The following is a 22,349-nucleotide window of genomic DNA, read 5'->3' as shown; positions in this document are numbered from 1 at the left end:
CTGCCATTGGTTATGAGGGCATCTTTTCGTTTAGAAACCTCCGCCCTCGCACATATCGCTGGTATGTAATGATTACCCCTTGACGGGCAATTGTGATTCTCCGACTTCCGCACGGCTTAATTCGTCCGATCTATTGTGGCCTGCATCTGCCTCGCATCCTCCGATCAGATCCAGCCTCTAAGCGTCACCTGTCAGTCGGGCTGACTCTGAACAGCTCTGTCGATCTCGGTCTGTACCCTGTATCTTGTATACCCTGGCCCTCGACTGTAGGCCTGTAGATCGAGCTGCCTTTAAATAGCTCTGCCGATCCCGACCTATACCCTGCACTTTGTATTTTCTTGCCCTCGACCGTAAGCCTGTAGATCGAGCTGCCTTCAAACAACTCTGCTGATCCCGACCCGTACGTTGCACTTTGTATTTCCTGGCCCTCGACCGTAGGCCTGTAGATCAAGCTGTCTCTACACAGCTCTACCGATCCCGACCTGTGATTTGTGACTTGTACTTCCGGGCCTTCGAATCACAGGCCTGTAGATCGAGTTGTCCCTACACAGCTCTGCCGATCTCGACCTGTGATTTGTGACTTGTACTTCCGGGCCTTCGAATCGCAGGCCTGTAGATCGAGCTGTCCCTACACAGCTCTGCCGATCCCGACCTGTACCTTGCACTTTGTATTTCCTGGCCCTCGACCGTAGGCCTGTAGATCGAGCTGTCTCTACACAGCTCTGCCGATCCCGATCTGTGATTTGTGACTTGTACTTCCGGGCCTTCGAACCGCAGGCCTGTAGATCGAGCTGTCCCTACACAGCTCTGCCGATCCCGACCTGTACTCTGTGTTCCGCCTGTCGTCTCCCTTTGTCTTTCAACTACTTTGCCCCCTTGATCAACAAGTCTGATTGACCTCTGACTACCCCATATGCTTGACTTTGACTGCCTAGTCAACTTGACTATTGACTGCCAAGTCACCTTAACTATTGACTGCTATATCATCTTGACTTTTGACCGCCATATGGCCTTGACTCTTCTCACCCTTTCCTTTTAGGCCCCTCCATTGCCAGCCGTATCAGCCACCTATGAATATGTTTGTTCAATCTCATTCTATTTTTGCGACATCTAATTGCAAATATTAGTATTTTTTATTTAATCGTTTTTTGTAACTCCACACATTCTAATATAAACGGTAGATCAGATCTTTACTTAAACTATCTCGTTTTAAATTTTTATTCAAACAATAATTTTTCCACCTTTTTTAACAATGATTTTAGATTCTCTCAATGCAAGGAAAATTAACTTTTTTTTTATAGTAAGATCACTGCCTATTTAAAATTTCTTAACATTGACTAAAAGGTTGACCATTGTTGATTGTTTTATGATATGATATTCAGTATGCAGGGAATTCCATACCCATCTTTACCAAAAAAGGAGAAACTCAGGCACGTCGATCTGTATTTCTCTAGTTGGTGCATCAGGGCCGGTAACATTCTATTTCCAGTTTTCTTAATTATATTTCTCTGAAGTTACAGAACCATTAGCAAAACTTCCATTATGCAACTAATTATTACAAGGATCTGCCAATCCAGTTTTTTCTAGCTAGTGACGTTCAGTTCAGTTCATAGGAAGACAGAAACAATACATACTTGTATACCAATGAACCAAAAACTACAAGATGAAGTCTGAATAAGTTTATGTTTAACTTGGACAATCTCTTACTTAAACAGGAAATTGCCAATGCCATTTGAAAGGTTTTCATGATTTCTTTTTTATTGTCTTGTCTGCAAGAAGGGCTGCTAGTAAACAGAGAAAACTGCAACTCGCCGACAGAAAATACAGGTTTTGGTGACTACTTGATCGGTTGTATTCGCATGAAGCATTGAAGTTATGCAGTAGTTCTTCATCAGAATGCTCCAATATTTTGGAATCTAATTTAAACACTCCAGTCCTTGTTGTTTTGCCTTTGTTTCTTGAAACATGTTATCACTCCAGTCCTTTCGAAGATAAAAGTCAACGTTGCCAATACACGGGAGATCTACTTGATGAAAACAAAAGAAGCAGATCCTGATTTATTTCATTTCCAAATATGTTGGAATAGCCTCAATTGTCAATATACTATCGAAACAACGTTTCCCTTACAACTCAATTAAAACAAATGCTATTTTACCTTTTATAACTTTCAGATTTGGATGAATGCCTCTTTCTTAACATATAAATGGTTCAAAACTAGGAAACATCTCAAGATCTATCAAATAATCTCAGTTGAATCAGACATAAAATAATCTTGACCCAGAAAATCATTCAAGAACATCCATAAAGCTAAGAACAAAACAAGGACAATTAATCTGTTCAAACTTACTACGTCAAGAATTAATCACATAACTACACACTCGAAGCCAATTAATGAGACGAAGCCTTAAGAATACGCTTCAGCTGAGCGCGTCATGCCGCTGATCCGGCGGCCGGAGACGAAAGCGCTGAAGGTGGCCGGCGAGTCCTCCAGGTAGACGTCGAAGAAGTGCAGCCATGTGTCGGTGCTCTCGCTCTCCAACTCCGTCGCCCGCAAAACAGTCTTCTTTCCGCGCTCCGCCACGTCGTCGTCGACGGGGTTGATCACCACGGGATCCTCAGACAGCTCAATGAACGCGATCTTGCCGCCGGCGGTGACGGCGAAGTGGAGGCCGCCGCACTCCACGCAGTCAAACCACTCTACGCCGTCCGTGTACCTCGGCATGGTCGATCGTCGTCTGAGCAATCGATCGATCAAGGACAAGGAGGAGGAGAAACTCCGGTGAAGAAGAAGAAGAGCAAATGAAGAGGATAGATCTTCTTCTCTGCTCTCGTATAAATAGTTTTTGGTCGAGTAGTCGCCGTCGATTTCCAACAATTTAGGTAATCAATCATGATTAAATCGGTTAATATTCCATATTTATCGGAACAAATCTTATTCCACCAGTTTCCAAATTTGTTTTCAAAATCAATTCAAGATAATTTGTTTCTAAATTTGTTTCCAAATTTGAACCTCAATCTTAATTCTGCACTACGAGTTTGAATCCTCTATCCCCGTGTCCTATTATCGATCAAACGGATCAGATTATATCTCAAGGACGTCTTATATATCACGAGAATACTATACACATTTGTTTAAATATGAACATTAATCTTAATTCTGCACTTTCGACTGAGAACAGGAAAAAAAAAAAAATTTAGAACAAAACATTTGAACTGTTTAGAAAATTAATCTGACATATCCTTTAACTAAATCTGATCATTTAAATTTTGATCAATTTACAATTCTAAATTTGAGATATTTAAAAATAATATCAATACTACTACATCGAGTGTACTAGTTTTTGTTCAATACCCAAATTTTTTTGAACGTCAACGTCAATTTTGCATTTAGTAAAACATTAGAATTTAAATTTCACTATAATTTAAAAATCATTTTAATACAAATAATTATATTCGTGTAAATTTACACTATAAAACTTTAGGGACTTAACGAATTATCACTGCTATATAAATTACCTAAAAAAAAAGTTTGAATTTAAAATTTTAAAATATTAAAAAAAATCCAGGATATAAATTCTTTATTTTAAACATACCAAATCTCTCATCAATATATCAATGTGGTAAATTATCCATATATCAATATATCTCTTTGTTGTTGTTTTTTTTAAGATCTAGTAAAATAGTATTAATTGTAGAATTAGTTTAAAAAACAAGGTTTAACTTTGAATAGGATGAGCCGGGCAGTGAAGCGACGATTTAACCCCTCAGCAATAGCATAGATTGATCATTAATGTAGTTATTTGATGAAATAATACAATAATAATTATTTCTAATTTTATCAAAAAGCCCGTCTAGCTCAGTTGGTAGAGCGCAAGGCTCTTAACCTTGTGGTCGTGGGTTCGAGCCCCACGGTGGGCGTTAGAATAAAAATTTGGTGAAAATAGGTTTTATCAAGGGAAATACAGTTGTTTAAAATAAATGTATTGTACTTTATTTATTCACGATTTTAAATATTTTTATGGCATAATTTAAAGATTTAGTAAAAATACTGATATAATTTTATCAAATAGCCCGTCTAGCTCAGTTGGTAGAGCGCAAGGCTCTTAACCTTGTGGTCGTGGGTTCGAGCCCCACGGTGGGCGTTATAATTAAAATTTGATTTAAATCACTTTCAATTACATTAATTAGGATAATAATATATTTTCAAATATCTTTAATTAAATTAATGAGATTTTTATGTTCTCTTTTCCATGGGATAGGGGGGGCCGGATCTTCTGGACCAAAAATTTTTGGTCCCCTCCTGGACCACATTCCTCGTATAAAACCCTCCCTCACGCACGAAGCACGTGCACGCGACAACGCACAGAAAAATAAGCCCTAGCCTCTTCCTCTCATCGCCTCCCTCCAGCGAGTCCTGTCCCCCCTCCCTCCGACGTTCCAGCCACCGGCGACCTCCCTCCCACGGCCCCCGGCTCCCTCGGCGACCTCCAACGAGCTCGGCGTCGCCTCCCTCAACGCGTCCGGCCCGATGGCGAGCTTCGGGCTCGCCACGGCGCTCCCTCCAGCGCCGTCTCCAGCGCCCGCGGCGACCTCCAGCGGCCTCAGCGTCGCCTCCCTCCCTCCAGCGCCGTCTCCAGCGCCGGCCTCCCTCGTCGCCACCCTCCAGCGCCGTCTCCAGCGCCGCCCTCCTGCACACGCCAACGCACAAAAAAAGCCCTAGCATCTTCCAACTCGAGCGTCGCCTCCCTCCCTCCAGCACCGTCTCCAGCGCCGGCCTCCCTCGTCGCCTGCGGCCTCCCTCCAGCGCCGCCCTCCCTCGTCGCCTGCGGCCTCCCTCCAGCGCCGCCCTCCCTCGTCGCCTGCGGCCTCCCTCCAGCGCCGCCCTCCAGCGCCATCTCCAGCGCCCTCTCCAGTCGCCTCCCTCCCTCCAGTGCCCTCTCCAGCCTCGACCTCCAGCGCCAACTCCGCACAAAAGCCCTAGCCTCTCAACATCCAGCGCCGCCTCCAGCCAGCATCGCCGACCTCCAGCGCCGCCTCCCTTCAGCATCGCTGACCTCCAGCAACCTCCCGTCCTCCACCTCCATTCGATTCCAGCGACCTCCGTCCTTGGCACCGTGTGGACAGAGCAATTTGAAGATTATTTAAGCAATGCAAGCGGTGTTGTGCATTTGGAACGGATCTTGATCTTTGAAGATCTCTGTCAAAGGTTGGTCCTCTACATTTTTATGTGTGGATTGTTCTTAATTCTAGAATTTCGTGTTATTTGCAATTCATTTATTCTTTTCTTACATACGACCCTTTTGCTGCCTAAGCTAAGCTTCACCAATTCTTCATTTTTAACTTGCATAAAATCCTGTCAATTGTACTTCTAATGGTCATACTTTGTTAGTAATATATATTTGGTTATGTTATTCAGTTACTTGTGGGTTTGCATGCATTCTACTGTCATATGTGTAGATGTTATTGACATGTAAACTGGCAGTGCATTTAGCGTAGAAATTATGAAATCTGGAGAACAGTTTTTAAGTGTGTCACGACATCTTGTTTTTTTCCCCTATGAACAGGTTTGGAGACAATGTCTGTTAGATGAATTTATAGAGTTTTCAGTTGGATTAAGTGCATCCACTTCTACACATTTTCATTTTCTGTTGTCTTTCAGATCCAACTATCATTGTGCAAAGAAGAAAGAGAACTAAGCACCAACTGGGTTCAAGACAAAAAATGAACGTATTTTTTTTAAAGATAAAACAAGCACACAGGAGATCTCGGAACAAGTAAGAAGTCAGAGAAGAGTTGACTTTGTTTCTCACGCTGATCAGGTTCCATACTCCTGACTATAGAGTATTGACTGACTGAAGTTTACCCTTTCTTAGATTGCTAATGCAGATTTTTTTTAAAAAAAAATTGTGGATATGCAGGACGGGCACCAAGAACAGTTGCTTGGTCTCTGACCTACTCCCAAGCTGCTAGCTCTTTGGCTGTCGAGATATAATGGATGTTGATCTAGTGATGGAGAATGATGAGACTAATTGTGAAGCCTAAATATTGAAGGAAAAGTCCTTGGATCATCCCTAAATATTATTTTCTTCTTAATACATGTGCTGCTTATGCTTGAGGCACAGTGTATATCAATTATTTACAGCAAATTTATATGAAATTAACTCATCTGAGTTTGTAATTTATTTCACCAAGAATTTTCTTGTAGCATTCTACTTGGAAATCCCAAATAAGATATTCAAGTCATTAAGATTGTGTTCCATTTCCCATTGTTCTATTTCTTTCAATGATTCAATGAAGCCCAAACTTCATTTCATAAGAGCCTCTCTTTTTTTTTTTATTTGCACTGCACTCAGCTTAAGTTAGCAATTTGACGGCTAATAAGGATCATATTATGAAATTTGCATTGATTTATTCTGTGAATCACCTACAGAACTTATCTGAGCTATAAACCATAATTTGCATTTTGATTACATACAAAATAATAAATATTCTTTCAAGGTTGCTGGGTGTTAATTACAAAAATCCCTTTCTATACAAAACATGGATCAACATGAACATAAAAAAAAAAAAGTTATATGAATCAATGTGTCATCAAAACATACATATTTTTTGTTACAAAGGCCAAATCTTTTACACATCACTGATACACAGTCACCATCATGGTAGCTCAACAAAAAAAAGAGCATACCTCAATGAGGAAACAATGTTGTGTGGAGGTGGATCCCTCTTCCATCTATGGTTTTCCTTTTTCTTATATACAGTACAAGCATCAAAGAATGGTTGCGTATCTTCAATAAGTTATACGAGGACCTGCGCTTTTGGAACGCGTTGTGAGCATTTGGCACGAGGATGATTTGTCAGACTGTAGGCACAGCCTTCCAGTAGTTCCATATCTTCCTCAAATATGAATATGGATGCCATTTCTGGATTCTCCGATAGCAACTTTGATGCCAAAAACCCAGCAATTGTCCATGTTTGATACAATCGTGATTGATTACTGATGAATCTTGCGGTCAGGGTGTCATAGTATTCAGGTCATTGATCGTTCGAAAGCCTTTTCTCAGCTACCGAGACAGCTTTACGAGCTAATTCAAGCCGGCCCATCTTGATGCAAGCCAATGTGAACTAGAAAATCACAAAGGCAACTCATTTAGTAACACGATTGGAAGTAATAGAGTGTTAGAGAACTATCGATAAACACTTTAATAGCTGCCATAGTAAGGTAGGCCATGGTCCACCATTATGATATGACCAATGCCGGCAAAATATCTAGTGTTATTAGATCAAGAAACTAAGCAACTACAACAATCATCAAAGGTAACTTTTATGGATACTTGTTACCTATGCTTTTAGAATAACAAGTGATATTTGGTATCACTAACATCAACAATTTGTCATATTAGTAAAGAATGACAGAAATGTGATTCACAAATTATCGAGTGTTGTTAGATCGAGATACTTAGCAATTATGACAATCATCAAAGAGAACTTTTGAGTTTATGGTGGCTTATTACTTTTGCTTTTAGAATAACTAGTAGCATTTCATATCACTAACATCATCAATATATCATATTGGTGAAAGATGATAGAAAACTGATTCAAGTTCTAAGCCATGAAGATGAGACTCTCATTAAACAGAAGGCTATGTTGGGTTTTTTACTTACGCATTTTTCGGATCACTTCCAGTAATTATGTGTCATTCTTCATATTCTAACGCAGGATAACATATCTTCAGAGGTATATTCCAGATGAAATCCTCCCATTTTTTCTCTATCAGGTTCAGAATCTCCTCGGCTTGTCTCGGAGTGGTTAAAGATGAAGTGATAGCCCATAGATTACCCAGTGAGAAGAACCAGAAATCCATGTGAGCTGGCTGAAGGTTCCCGATCAAGTAGCCACCTTTTTCAGGAATCCAATCAACTAGCCAACTAGGAATTTGCTCCGGATAGATGTTGGATTTGTTAGTAGCACCTTGGGAGTATTCTTCAGTCTTGTAGCGATAAATCTCATTGATCTTCTTCATGTCAACCCAAAAGTACTCTCTGATATGGAATGATAGTGCAGTGAGCCTTCTATTAACAGCAAGCAGCAAGCTCCTGGATCCATCATCAGAGGCAATCATCTCACGCGAGCAACGCAAAGCACAGTAGAATAAAGCATGTATGAAAATTACCAAATATGCATTATTACATAAATAAACATCAACAGAATCAGCTATCTGTCTCGCTCAGATTCCAAAATTATAAATCACTTTAACCAATACTAAAATTGAACTAAATAAAACAGATTCATTTCATTACTTGAATGCATTAATGTCATTGAGGTTTAAAAGGCATAGTTTATACGATTCTCATCTTTGGACTATCTTATTGGCCTTGTATTGAAATTCCAGCTATCAATTAGTAATCCAGCTTCTTAACTTAATCTCTGTTCGGTGCAAGCATATCTTTTAACCCCTGAAAATAAATTACTTATGGGAAGCATTTAACTATTTTTATCAAAAGGACAGGGATTAGCCAATTAATTCATGCATGGTGATTTGTCATCATCAGTTGGAAGAGAACAAGTATCTGAGATGGCAAAATGGAACCCGTATTACTAGACTAAATGCCTTAAGGATATTGAATATTCATCAAAAAAAAAAAAAGGGAAAGATACACTTACTTGGATCTCAAGAGGAGAAATAGAATTATTGTTATGCTACTAAATAATGTTCCAAGCAAACAAAATTCAGGTTTTCAACTAACTGATATGAGAAATTTTCAACAACTATTACCTAATCGAGGGAGGGAGGCGGCTGGAGGTGAGGGAAGTCGCTGGAGGCCACGGGACGGAGGCGGCTGTAGGTCGCTGGAGGCAGCGAGAGGGAGGTCGTTGGAGGTTGCGGGAGGGAGGTCGCAGGGAGGGGGCCGCTGGAGGTCGTTGCGGACGCTGGAGGTCGCGGGGAGGTGGCCGCTGGAGGTCGTCGCGAAGGCTGGAGGTCGCGGGGAGGTGGCCGCTGGAGGTCGCTGAAGCGGCGCTGGAGGGAGGGAGGCGACGCTGAGGCCGCTGGAGGTCGCCGCGGGCGCAGGAGGGAGGGAGACGACGCTGAGACCGCTGGAGTTCGCCGCGGGCGCCGGAGGCCGTGGGAGGGAGGCCGCCGGGGGCTGGAACGTCGGAGGGAGGGGGGACAGGGCTCGCTGGAGGGAGGCGACGAGAGGAAGAGGCTAGGACTTGTTTTTCTGTGCGTTGCCGCGTGCACGTGCTTCGTGCGTGAGAGAGGGTTTTAAACGAGGAATGTGATCCAGGAGGGGATCAGGGATTTCTGGTCCAGAAGATCCGGCCCCGGGATAGGGTGGGTCAGCCCTATAAATTTAAAAATTAAAAATAAATAAAAGAGGTAAATAATAAACCATGAGAGTATTTTTTTTTTTAATAATAAAATTATTTATTTTTTAAACGATAATAATTTAATTTTTTATATGTTTTTTCCAGCCGTCTGGACTTGTATTTTATATTAGTTTATTTATTTACAATTTATTTTTTATTTAATATGTTAAATTTAAAAAATTAATATTATTTTTTAAAAACAGTAAATTATTTTTTAGAAAGTAAGATTATTATTAAAAATAATAATAATAATTTTAATATTTTAAAACATATTTAAATTATATTTATTTAATATATATTAATTTTAAGATGATTGAGTGGATTGTGAAACCCATAAATAATGAGTGTTAATATTAAAATGAATGTAGGTGAAAAAATATGTTGTTATAATGAGTATGTGGCAGTGAACTCCATGCTTTTTGATGAGGTGATGAATGTTATTGATCCTGTCCGAATGCTGAATCAACAGACGTTGGGCGCGGGACGCTCTCCGACTGCTGATTTGGATCTTCGACTGGAGGCACGAAGCTCCGGCGAACCTGCACAGAAGTCGGGCCGGGAAGGGGTTCCCGGCGGCGACCCTCCGACGCTCAAGTCAGGTAAGCAAGTGGTGGAAAAAGTAGCTCCAAAGGTGTTTCACGCGTACCTCCGGCGAAGTATGAGGCTCGTTATATAGAACGGTGGAAGGGTTCCTGTGCGTCCACCGAGGCACATACATGTCCGAAGCCCATACTTCGGTATGTGTCTGTCAGAAAGCTTACTTGACATCATACTGCTACAGTCCAATCACGTCTTCGATGGGACAACAGAACACCTCGTTGTCAGACTTGGAGTATGGCCTAGTCATAGGACTTGACAGCTGTCAGAAGATGTTCCTCTCCCCCTTTACCCACCGCCAGCCGGGACGTACGTCCGGCCGGCTGGACGGAGACCGTCGTCCGGACGACCCTCATCCCCTGCGCCGGCCGGGCGGCACGCCCCTCACGTCTCGCCTGTCGCTTGCATTGATATGCTGGGGAGACTTCCGGGCGGGTGCCTTCCGCTCGGCCCTTAGACATTGTTTCAACTAAGCGTCGGAACCCCGACCCCTGTCAGGGCACCTTTTACTGTTGGATGCTCCTCGGTTAGCCGATCGGTCTATCCTTTTCTTCCGAATCCGGTCGGCTCATCCTCCTCCGGTGGACCCCCCGGCCCTTTGATCTCCACGTGGCGCTGACCTCTTGCAATGGGGTCCCCTCCCTTGACCACCGGATCACTTGCCTTCCCCTCAAGTCTAGTCGACTGGACTGCCGATCTGATCGAGTGGCGACCGATACCTTAGTCCGCTCAGACAGGCTAAGGGTTGCTCGGCCGTTCGGCGATATCTTGCCCGTGCCTTGGAAATTATGTCGAGGCGTCTGTCAACCACGTGCGTTAACCCGTAACTTGCTGACACGTGGCTACCTTTCTCTTGTCAGGGTATGGCGGTGGCGTCACTTCCGATGGGACAGCCGCCGTTTGAAATGAACAGCTGGATGATGACCTCGTTATTGACGACCTGGATCGGACGGCTGAAATTGATAGCGGCCGCCCTTATAAAGCTCCGACTTCCGCTTTCGCCGCATTTCGGCCTCATCTCCTCCCGACGTCTCGCTGCTCCTTTCTTCTCCGGCGACGTTGCGTTCCGGCTCTCCGGCGACCCTACAACTTCTTCTGATCATCTCCCTTGCCCGTAAGGCTTCCTTTTCCTTGCTGCCTCTCCTTTCTTCTCTCTATTAGCTATTTCTTTTATCATCCCGCACTCTTTCCTAGTTTTATTTCTCCTTCCTTCCATCACGCGTCCATCCCTGGCCTTATACCATGACCAGTACCTCACAGCCGACCGGCGGTGCTCCTGGTCTTTGGTATTCAACCATGGAAAGTCGGTTCGACGAGGAGGACGCCTTGCGCCTCACTCGAACCTATGATCTGTCGACCGACCACCACATCATAGTAGCTGACACCACCGACCGGCCACATGAACCGCCGCCCGGCACCGTTCTTTTCTTCCGAGACCAATTTTTGGACGGGCTGCGTTTTCCACCCCACAAGTTCTTCTTACAAGTCTGCAATTATTTTCGCATTCCGCTCGGCCAGGTAGTCCCTAACTCCATTAGGTTGTTGAGCGGAGTGATAGTCCTTTTTAAACTGAACAACATCCCCCTCGACCCTAAGATTTTTCACTACTTTTTTTATCCCAAGCAAGCCGAGTGGGGTACCTTTATTTTCCAGTCTAGGATAGATTTCGTCCTTTTTGATAATATGTCGAGCTCCAACAAACATTGGAAGGAGCACTTTTTCTATGTGCGTTTTTCCGAGCCGCCAACTTTCCGTACCAAGTGGCAGACGGCGATGCCGGCGCAACCGGAGCTCGGCAAATTTAGAGGCGATGTGGCATACCTTCATGCGGCCGAGCGGTTGGTGGGTCAGCGCTATCACATTGACAAGCTGCTCCTTCCGGGAGTAATGTATATATTCAGCCTGTCTTCTACCCCAGTCGATCTGCCCTGCAGCATGAGTAAGCGATTCTCATCTCTCCTTTTTCTTTTGTTCTAATTGATTTAATCTTTATTTCTGCAGCTGAAGTTATGTGGCGTGCTAAGGCAATCGAGAAGCTCAAATTGAAGGCCGCTCAGATTGAGGCGGTGAAGAACAAGGAGGTCGCCGAGCGGGGTCTTGATCCAGCTGATCCGACCGGCAAAGTAGGTGAGGGGACTCAGGATGCCCCTGAAGCCTTAGCAGCTACTACCTCTCACGACGAGGCAACGGGCGGCACAGAACCTTCTACCCAAGCCGAGGTGAAGGGTCGTTCGGCCGATGATATTCCCCTGCTCACTCGGAAGCGCAGACGGCCAGAGCCGGCATCTGCATCAACTGCCTTTGATGAGCCACAGCCCGAGTGGGGCGCGGATGCTCCGATGTTATCGGGGACCATTTCTCTAGAGAGTACCCCGACCCCACATGGCTCTCCGAGGGCAAGCTATGAGGTGCCGCCGTCCAGCCCTTCAAGAACTCTGCGCCGTATTAGGCGTTTGGGCGAGCTTCCCTCCTCGTCCACCGGTGGGCCATCCGGTAAGGCCGATGCTTCTCAGAGCGAGCCGAGCGGCCCGAATTTAATTAAAACCGTCCTGCGCCTCCCCTCAGAGGAATACATGGCTGCTGCTGATCAGCCATTGGTCCCCGAGCAGCAGATCACCTTGACGGGCCCTCTTGCAAAAGCTTGGGAGGATGCTCGGCGACAGCAACCTTCAACAGACCACCGGGGTATGCTCTTTTTCTTTGTTCGTGTATTTGGATTTAGTTTTTAACCTGTTCACTTTTGCTCGCAGAACTGGGTGGAGCAGATTGCCATTAGCAATCGGTTGGCCGAGCTGGAGGATGAATTGAAAAAACTTAAAGCCGCAGGGGACAACCGACAACCGACGGCCGCTCTGGAGAAGGCCAAAAGATTACTGGAAGCCGAACGGAAACGAGCTTCCGATCTGGCGAGCGAGGTCGTTCAGCTTGAAGCGGTGGTCAAACAACGAGATAAGGAGATCAAGACGGCGACCACTCGGAAGCGCCAGGCCATCGATGACATGGACCGAATGAAGGTGGAGATCAGAGGGCTAGAGCAACGCATCAAAGATCTGGATGTCCTTCTGGCCACAGAGAAGGAGGGCCGCTCGGCCGATCTACTCAAATTTGAAGGGGATTTAAAGGCTCTCCATGCTACCAACGATGCCACCCAGGCCGCGCTCAAAGAGTATCAGGAGGGGGAGTCGGCTCGCTCTGAGGAAGTGAGGAAGGCATTCGGCCGCTCGGATGCCTTTGGGGAGAAATTTACTGACAAGATCTCCCTCACCTTTGAAGAGGCGATCAAGGCGGTTGTGGATCACTTGAAGACCAAGGGCCACCTTCCCGCCGAGCTGACCATCCCCCCAGAGGATCTGGCTACCGTGATGGGCGTCATTCCTGATGCACTTTTTGATTTTGACGCGTGAGGAGTGTTTTTCATCAACTTTTTTGTTCCCCTGCCGTTCGGCCAAACTTGTTTTTTGCTGTAACTTTTTTGGTTTGCCCAGTGCTCGGCATAAATAGATTATCTTTTCCGTTCCTTCAACTTTTGTTTTGGCAAGAAATTTTCTTCTCGTCATGTCTAAAGTGTTTTTTAAAACTCTTCCGCTCGGCTTCACGCTCTAACGTGGACTCAAGCCGCTTACCTTCAATAACGTCTTTCGCCATGCAATTGGGCAGCCGCTCGGCGCGCGAACGTCACCCGTTCACGTGCTCACATTTTTAATTCTAATTAACCATCTTTTGCTTTGCGCCTTACCTCAAAGGGGTTTTCACTAGATTTTTGCAATGCGAGCCGCTCGGACGTTTATAGACGCCGGCTCGTCTCTCGATATTTAACGTCGGAGCTCGACGGTCTTCCGCTCGGACGTTTATAGACGCCGGCTCGTCTCTCGATATTTAACGTCGGAGCTCGACGGTCTTCCGCTCGGACGTTTATAGACGCCGGCTCGTCTCTCGATATTTAACGTCGGAGCTCGACGGCCTTCCGCTCGGACGTTTATAGACGCTGGCTCGTCTCTCGATATTTAACGTCGGAGCTCGACGGCCATTAAGGCTAATTTTGACACTGCCGTTCGGCGAAGCTATTTGCCATCCTTTAATTATTTCTGCTTCCTACATTACAAGGACATAGGCGACCAAAACATATATAAAATTACATCAGCTTACCTCTCACCCAGCTCGGTACGGCTGGAGATGATTTGCGCTTCATGGTTGATCCAAGTCCCAATCCATCTTCATCCGCTCGGCGGTGCTCCCCCTTGAATGCCGGTTGGATCATTGTCTTGGGGGAGGCGTCCGCTCGGGGATAGTTGCCTCCGCTCGGCCGCCTGATGCTGACGTTGTTTGTTGCTTCAGTCGCTCGGCTTGCGCATTCTCTCTCTGTTGCTCCACGAGCTTAGTTGCTCTTGTCTTGATTAGAGCGTCGAGTTCCTTCGTGGAGAGCATCACCGTGGGCGGTCGTCCAGCCTCGTCCATTGCTTCCGCTCGGATGCAGGTGCGTTCCCACAGACGGCGCCAAATTGATCCTGTCCGAATGCTGAATCAACGGACGCTGGGCGCGGGGCGCTCTCCGACTGCTGACGTGGATCTTCGATTGGAGGCACGAAGCTCCGGCGAACCTGCACAGAAGTCGGGCCGGGAAGGAGTTCCCGGCGGCGACCCTCCGACGCTCAAGTCAGGTAAGCAAGTGGTGGAAAAAGTAGCTCCAAAGGTGTTCCACGCGTACCTCCGGCGAAGTATGAGGCTCGTTATATAGAACGGTGGAAGGGTTCCTGTGCGTCCACCGAGGCACATACATGTCCGAAGCCCATACTTCGGTATGTGTCTGTCAGAAAGCTTACCTGACGCCATACTGCTACAGTCCAATCACGTCTTCGATGGGACAACAGAACACCTCGTTGTCAGACTTGGAGTATGGCCTAGCCATAGGACTTGACAGCTGTCAGAAGATGTTCCTGTCCCCCTTTACCCACCGCCAGCCGGGACGTACGTCCGGCCGGTTGGACGGAGACCGTCGTCCGGACGGCCCTCATCCCCTGCGCCGGCCGGGCGGCACGCCCCTCACGTCTCGCCTGTCGCTTGCATTGATATGCTGGGGAGACTTCCGGGCGGGTGCCTTCCGCTCGGCCCTTAGACATTGTTTCAACTAAGCGTCGGAACCCCGACCCCTGTCAGGACACCTTTTACTGTTGGATGCTCCTCGGTTAGCCGATCGGTCTATCCTTTTCTTTCGAGTCCGGTCGGCTCATCCTCCTCCGGTGGACCCCCCGGCCCTTTGATCTCCACGTGGTGCTGACCTCTTGCAATGGGGTCCCCTGCCTTGACCACCGGATCAGTTATAATGACTTAGTATTATGGATGCTCTGTCTCTAATTTAGTTAGACATAGAGTTCAAGACTGTGGTATATTAGGACATCTCCAATGGTTAAAGATCTATAAAAAAAATTTTATGATTCCAATATGTCACATCATGCCACATCAACATTCTAAAAACCTATTGAAACAACTGTTAGAGTTCTAAAAAGTTCTAAATAATTTTTAAGTGATCTAATTAATAACATGTAATTGCATGACTACATGCATATTGCATAAATTTCAAAGAAAAAAAACAGCTTTGAAATTTCACTACTGCTCTTAAAATACAAAGCTCAAACCTTGCATCCACAATAGTTAAAACTTTTTTGTTCAGCTTTTTTATTTTTCAAACCTCTTTAAAAATCTTGCATTAGAGATGCCTTTATTAAAATTTTTCTTTTTAATGAATAGCGAGTTTCAAAATATTAACTGATAGGATAATCTTTCATATACGCTTTTCTAATTTATCTAGATATATGATAGAAAATTTTTATAAGATCAAACTGATTATCTCATATTTAATGTTACCTGATTTATTATTTTTTTTATTGAGGTCAGTGATAATTATTCCTAATAATATATTAATGTTTAAGGGAACTTTGATATAGAATTATATTTTATGTTAATCAAAATAAAAACATATTTTGAAATGAAACATTAGGATATATGTTCTTTTATATTTTTACATGATTTTCTCTTTTTTATATCTATGAAAATAAGAAGTAACTGCTATAATATATACAATATGTAATTTTTTTTAATGGGCAGTTGACTTAAGAACATTGACTAATAAGTCGCTTACTACGAGTACTTCTCAATTTTGAAGAATTGAAAGGGAGCGATAGAGGGGGGTGAATATTGCTCGTTTAAAACTCTTTCTTTTCGTATCGATTCGTAAAACGATTATCAAAGTAACAGCAGAAAAATAATACAGAATACTCGGATAGTTACTTGGTTCGGAGCTTATGTTGACTTCTACTCCAAAATCTGCGATTCTTGATCGTGCCGTTGGGCAATTCATTATAACTTTTCTTTCCGAAACCTTCGTAAAGAAGAAATTTGTACAATGAAGTTATAAGATAGACAGTGGCGTAGCCAGGATTTTAGATCAGAAGTGGCAATTTTTAAAATTCTAAATATTAGTATAGATCAATTTTCATTCTCTAAAAATTTAAATTTCAAATTCAATAAGTTAAAAATGAACTCAAATTTGAAAATTTTTTATTTTAGCCCTTGATTTTAGTTAAAACAACGATCTGTCAATCCTCATACCTTATCTATGACTCAAAGTCGAAGAATCATTTAGGTGGAAAAGGTAGAGGAGAAGATGACCTATTTGAAATAGGTATATTTCATATTTTCTTAAAATACCTCGATATTCATATTTCACCTAATTTATCATTAGAATACTATTTTAAACACATAATTACTCAATTTAATGACTATCTTTTTTCAAACCATTCAAAAATAATAATAAAATTGATAGTAAACAAATAACATACTTGACTAGCAAATAAAAACATGAATATGAAAATTTGACACTATATATTTTTTTTAGCACTTAAATCTGTAACGAAAAAGATCAAACAAGAAATTTCACTATAATCAAAGCGTGTTTGCTGTGGAGAATTGGTGTAGTGACGATGACGATATTCGTAGCAAACAATGACAGCGTTGGCAATAATATCGTGTGGTGACAATAATGTGGATGCTCTGTCTCTAATTTAGTTAGACATAGAGTTCAAGACTGTGGTATATTAGGACATCTCCAATGGTTAAAGATCTATAAAAAAAATTTTATGATTCCAATATGTCACATCATGCCACATCAACATTCTAAAAACCTATTGAAACAACTGTTAGAGTTCTAAAAAGTTCTAAATAATTTTTAAGTGATCTAATTAATAACATGTAATTGCATGACTACATGCATATTGCATAAATTTCAAAGAAAAAAAACAGCTTTGAAATTTCACTACTGCTCTTAAAATACAAAGCTCAAACCTTGCATCCACAATAGTTAAAACTTTTTTGTTCAGCTTTTTTATTTTTCAAACCTCTTTAAAAATCTTGCATTAGAGATGCCTTTATTAAAATTTTTCTTTTTAATGAATAGCGAGTTTCAAAATATTAACTGATAGGATAATCTTTCATATACGCTTTTCTAATTTATCTAGATATATGATAGAAAATTTTTATAAGATCAAACTGATTATCTCATATTTAATGTTACCTGATTTATTATTTTTTTTATTGAGGTCAGTGATAATTATTCCTAATAATATATTAATGTTTAAGGGAACTTTGATATAGAATTATATTTTATGTTAATCAAAATAAAAACATATTTTGAAATGAAACATTAGGATATATGTTCTTTTATATTTTTACATGATTTTCTCTTTTTTATATCTATGAAAATAAGAAGTAACTGCTATAATATATACAATATGTAATTTTTTTTAATGGGCAGTTGACTTAAGAACATTGACTAATAAGTCGCTTACTACGAGTACTTCTCAATTTTGAAGAATTGAAAGGGAGCGATAGAGGGGGGTGAATATTGCTCGTTTAAAACTCTTTCTTTTCGTATCGATTCGTAAAACGATTATCAAAGTAACAGCAGAAAAATAATACAGAATACTCGGATAGTTACTTGGTTCGGAGCTTATGTTGACTTCTACTCCAAAATCTGCGATTCTTGATCGTGCCGTTGGGCAATTCATTATAACTTTTCTTTCCGAAACCTTCGTAAAGAAGAAATTTGTACAATGAAGTTATAAGATAGACAGTGGCGTAGCCAGGATTTTAGATCAGAAGTGGCAATTTTTAAAATTCTAAATATTAGTATAGATCAATTTTCATTCTCTAAAAATTTAAATTTCAAATTCAATAAGTTAAAAATGAACTCAAATTTGAAAATTTTTTATTTTAGCCCTTGATTTTAGTTAAAACAACGATCTGTCAATCCTCATACCTTATCTATGACTCAAAGTCGAAGAATCATTTAGGTGGAAAAGGTAGAGGAGAAGATGACCTATTTGAAATAGGTATATTTCATATTTTCTTAAAATACCTCGATATTCATATTTCACCTAATTTATCATTAGAATACTATTTTAAACACATAATTACTCAATTTAATGACTATCTTTTTTCAAACCATTCAAAAATAATAATAAAATTGATAGTAAACAAATAACATACTTGACTAGCAAATAAAAACATGAATATGAAAATTTGACACTATATATTTTTTTTAGCACTTAAATCTGTAACGAAAAAGATCAAACAAGAAATTTCACTATAATCAAAGCGTGTTTGCTGTGGAGAATTGGTGTAGTGACGATGACGATATTCGTAGCAAACAATGACAGCGTTGGCAATAATATCGTGTGGTGACAATAATGTGGATGGTAATAGCAGAGGGGAAACACACAAGGAAAAAAAATAAAAACATGATATTGTAATCAAATAAAAAAAATGGGAGGGAGAGGGAAAAAGAAATCAAGGGAGAAAAAAAAATAAAACATGGTTAGTTTTTCATTAGATTTTTTTAATATAAAAGTCCATAGAATTTTAAAATTTATAATTAAGTCTTTTTTTTTTTTCCCCCAATGTACAATTTTTTTTCTCAAATTTCAGGGGGTGCGGACGCACCCCCAAAGCTCCACCTAGCTACGCCCTTGAAGATAGTAATAACCTACTATCTTATATGAGATTAAGTACAGTGCAATCTAAATGTAAATATACCGAAAAGAATAGCGATGAAGATCGTCGGGAGTTGGTTGGGCAGTAGCTTGCTTAATGATGAGTAGCAGAGCAGTAGTACAAACAGAGCTTTTGCATAAAGGTGAATAGAAAACTTGATTACTACCTCGGACCTCGAGCTCCCCTTTTATAAGCATGGTTCGGTCAACTGATAAACTCATTGGTCGATTAATCCGTTCGGTCGATTGAACCTCCTATCAGTAGACTGAACCCTGTGTTTTTCTTCTTTGCTGAGATCCGATCGTTGAACATTTATGAGCTTTAATCGTTCGGTCAACCGATTACCTTATTTGATCAATCGAACAGTGAACTTTCCCTATTCGCTGAGATTCACACTTATTTCATCATTAAGGAGGTGATCGTTCGATCGATCGATTCCTAGGTTTGGTCAATCGATCAATATATCTTTTTGTTTTTTTTTAAAGATCTAGTAAAATAGTATTAATTGTAGAATTAGTTTTAAAAACAAGGTTTAACTTTGAATAGGATGAGCCGGGCTGTGAAACGACGATTTAACCCCTCAGCCGTAGCATAGATTGATCATTGATGTAGTTATTTGGTTTTATGGGATAACATAAGATTTATTATTTCTAAGTTTAGCATGTTTAATTTTATCAACAAGCCCGTCTAGCTCAGTTGGTAGAGCGCAAGGCTCTTAACCTTTTGGTCGTGGGTTCAAGCCCCACGGTGGGCGCTAACTCTATTTTGGGTGAAAATATATAATTAATTTTTATTATAATTAATGGTGGTTTAAAATAAATGTATTGTACTTTATTTATTCGCCATTTTAGATATTTTTTATGGCATAATTTTAAATGTCAAAATAAAATTTATTAGTTATTATTTTATTCAAAATAAAACAAAATATTCTTTTACATATTATTCCTTTTCTATAATTGTTAGTTCTTGAATTGCCTAATATTTCTAATATTTATTATATTTAAATTCAAATTTTCTATGTTTTTTTAACCAATGTTAAAATTTTATAATTATAATTTTAATCAAATGGGGGTGGCTAGTTTTAATCAAATGTTAAAATTTTCATTATTTATATTTTTACAGCGGAACGTACATATAATAATTAAGTTTTTCTATTCTGTTTCCGTTACACTACCTCTAATTTAATTCATTAGGATTTAAATCACTTTCAATCACATTAATTAGGATAATAATATGCTTTAAAATATCTTTAATTAAATTAATAAGATTTGTCCGTTCTCTTTTTCCTTACACAACCTCTAATTTCTCTAATTTAGTAAGACATAGGGTTCGAGACTTAGGTAGGTTATGTTATTGAGATTTTTTCTTTTTAATAGATTGCGAGTTTGAGAATGTTAAGGGTTAGAATGTATTTTCATATATATTTTTCTAATTTACCCGATATTAGATGAAAAATGAAAAATGAAAAATGAAAAATGAAAAATTATAACATAATGTTCTTTTATATTTTTTACATAATTTTCTCCTTTTTATATATATATATATATATAGATATAATATGTAAATTTTTTTAATGAACAGTTGACTTAATTGTTAATTGATGAGTCAGCTATTTTAATATACAGTATACTTTTTAATTTATTTTGATAGTTGATGAAAAATTTATGTGGATCAGTTATCCTAAGATTAAATAAATTGAATAATTGATATGAATTAAAAATATATATAATACTATTATAGTATTATAAATAGCACTTAGTAGTTTCTATAATTTGTGTAGAAACTATCAAAATTTTGAAATGATTTTGGCCGATTTAAAATATTTTTAATGAAATTTAAATATTTATGATAAAATTGATAAATAATATTTTGATAAATTTAAGATTTAGAATCCAAATTTTACATTTTAAAATTTAGGTTTTAGGATTTGTATTTTAATTACAACGGTGTAATAGCTATAATATAAATATTTTCAGAGTAATTCTGATTAACTTAAAATGATTTTTTTTTAATTTTAAATAATTTTGACTAAGTTGATAATGAATATTTTAATTTAATAATATTTTATGTATAATAATTTTGATTAAAATGAAATAGATGATTTTCTTATTATAATAATTATAGTAGTGAAACTCTAAAATTTTAGATCTTAAATATTAAAATTTAAATATTATTATATTAAAATATTTTTTTATCAACTTAGTTTAAATTATTTAAATTTTATTAAAATTATTTTAAAATAGTTATAAAGCTAATTTTTGAGATAAAATATACGGTGAATACCCTTTTAGTTTTTTGTTTTTTTCAAAGATTTTATATAATTTAGTGTTTAGGATGCCGTTTGATTTTTGACCATTTTTAATTTGTCGCGGACAATTCTCAGGGTAGAGAATAGGTAAGGGTATAAATGAATCAAACTGTTCATGAACTATTCGAAACTCGATTCGATAAAAATTTGTTTAATGAGGTTCGTTAAGATAAAACAAATCAAGCTCAAGTTTCGTAATATTCTGCTCGTTAATTTATGAACATGTTTGTTAAGCTCATGGATCAATTCTTAAATAAAATAATAATAATTTTGATATTAAATTTATAGATTTTACGTCTTACTTATAAAATTAATTGACAAATATATTAAATTTATTTATTAGAATAAAATTATAAATTTTAATAATAATATTATAATTTTTTTAAATATATAATTTAGTATTCAATAAATATTTAAATTTATAATTTTTATTTTTTATGTTCGAATAAACTCGTGAACCAAGAATACATTCGTTAAATAAAATTTAAGTTCGGATCAATTATTAATAAGTCAAATTTAAATATTCAAAAATTTAACTCCGCGCGACTCAATTATCCATTCTAATCCGTGCGGACAAGCTCTTGACGTAGGGCATTAATTTTGCACTCGCTGATGTACCCGAATCATGTACCTCTATTGTCGAGATCCAGTAGTCTTGTGGGGCTCACCGAGCAGGGCTTCAAGCAAGGACAGCGAGGAATGGGTTTGCGTCCATCCATAAATAGTGTCCGCACCTATGGTAGATATGATTCCCCTACAATAGTTGATAAAAATGTATTTAGATTATGTAGTTGATAACAAAAATAGTTAGTAATTCTGATAGTTCTTTCAGGTGCTTCAATGATACTTGCTGAGCTAGCGATTGAGATAATATTATCAGATAGGGATATAAACGAGTCGAATTGAGTCGAACAGTATTAAACTCGAGCTCGACTCGTTTAAATTATATTCGGGCTCGAACTCGGCTCGAACTCGAATCGAACTTTTATTACAAGGCTCGAGCTCGGTTCATTTTGAAATTATCAAGCTC

General features: G+C 39.8%; 2 protein-coding genes, 1 long non-coding RNA gene and 3 other non-coding genes across 6 annotated transcripts; 4 read left to right on the top strand and 2 right to left on the bottom strand.

Moving 5' to 3' along the window:
• The first annotated feature begins 3,845 nt into the window (after nt 1-3,845).
• TRNAK-CUU lies at nt 3,846-3,918 on the top strand. Its single transcript has one exon. It is a non-coding gene; the product is annotated as a tRNA-Lys (tRNA).
• A 151-nt stretch (nt 3,919-4,069) lies between these two features.
• On the top strand, nt 4,070-4,142 carry TRNAK-CUU. The gene has a single exon. It is a non-coding gene; the product is annotated as a tRNA-Lys (tRNA).
• Nucleotides 4,143-4,377: 235 nt separating this feature from the next.
• LOC122044097 (uncharacterized PE-PGRS family protein PE_PGRS3-like) lies at nt 4,378-4,895 on the bottom strand. Its single transcript, XM_042604639.1, has 2 exons — nt 4,760-4,895; nt 4,378-4,688 (listed from the first exon to the last, which is right to left on the bottom strand). The coding sequence occupies exons 1-2, from the start codon at nt 4,893-4,895 to the stop codon at nt 4,378-4,380; spliced, it is 447 nt and encodes a 148-aa protein (XP_042460573.1).
• Nucleotides 4,896-4,947: 52 nt separating this feature from the next.
• Nucleotides 4,948-6,263, top strand: LOC122040127. The gene is made up of 3 exons (XR_006128520.1): nt 4,948-5,206; nt 5,660-5,819; nt 5,919-6,263. It is a non-coding gene; the product is annotated as an uncharacterized LOC122040127 (long non-coding RNA).
• A 1,221-nt stretch (nt 6,264-7,484) lies between these two features.
• Nucleotides 7,485-8,158, bottom strand: LOC122040126 (neutral/alkaline invertase 1, mitochondrial-like). The gene has a single exon (XM_042599478.1). It carries the CDS (start codon nt 8,120-8,122, stop codon nt 7,697-7,699), a length of 426 nt encoding a protein of 141 aa, XP_042455412.1. The 5' UTR covers nt 8,123-8,158; the 3' UTR covers nt 7,485-7,696.
• An 11,534-nt stretch (nt 8,159-19,692) lies between these two features.
• Nucleotides 19,693-19,765, top strand: TRNAK-CUU. The gene has a single exon. It is a non-coding gene; the product is annotated as a tRNA-Lys (tRNA).
• Nucleotides 19,766-22,349: the final 2,584 nt, after the last annotated feature.

Source organism: Zingiber officinale, chromosome 2A, assembly GCF_018446385.1.
Source record: "Zingiber officinale cultivar Zhangliang chromosome 2A, Zo_v1.1, whole genome shotgun sequence".
NCBI classification, from domain to species: domain Eukaryota; kingdom Viridiplantae; phylum Streptophyta; class Magnoliopsida; order Zingiberales; family Zingiberaceae; genus Zingiber; species Zingiber officinale.
The sequence above is the reverse complement of the archived record's forward strand: the minus strand, read 5'-3'. Positions and strand labels throughout refer to the sequence as shown.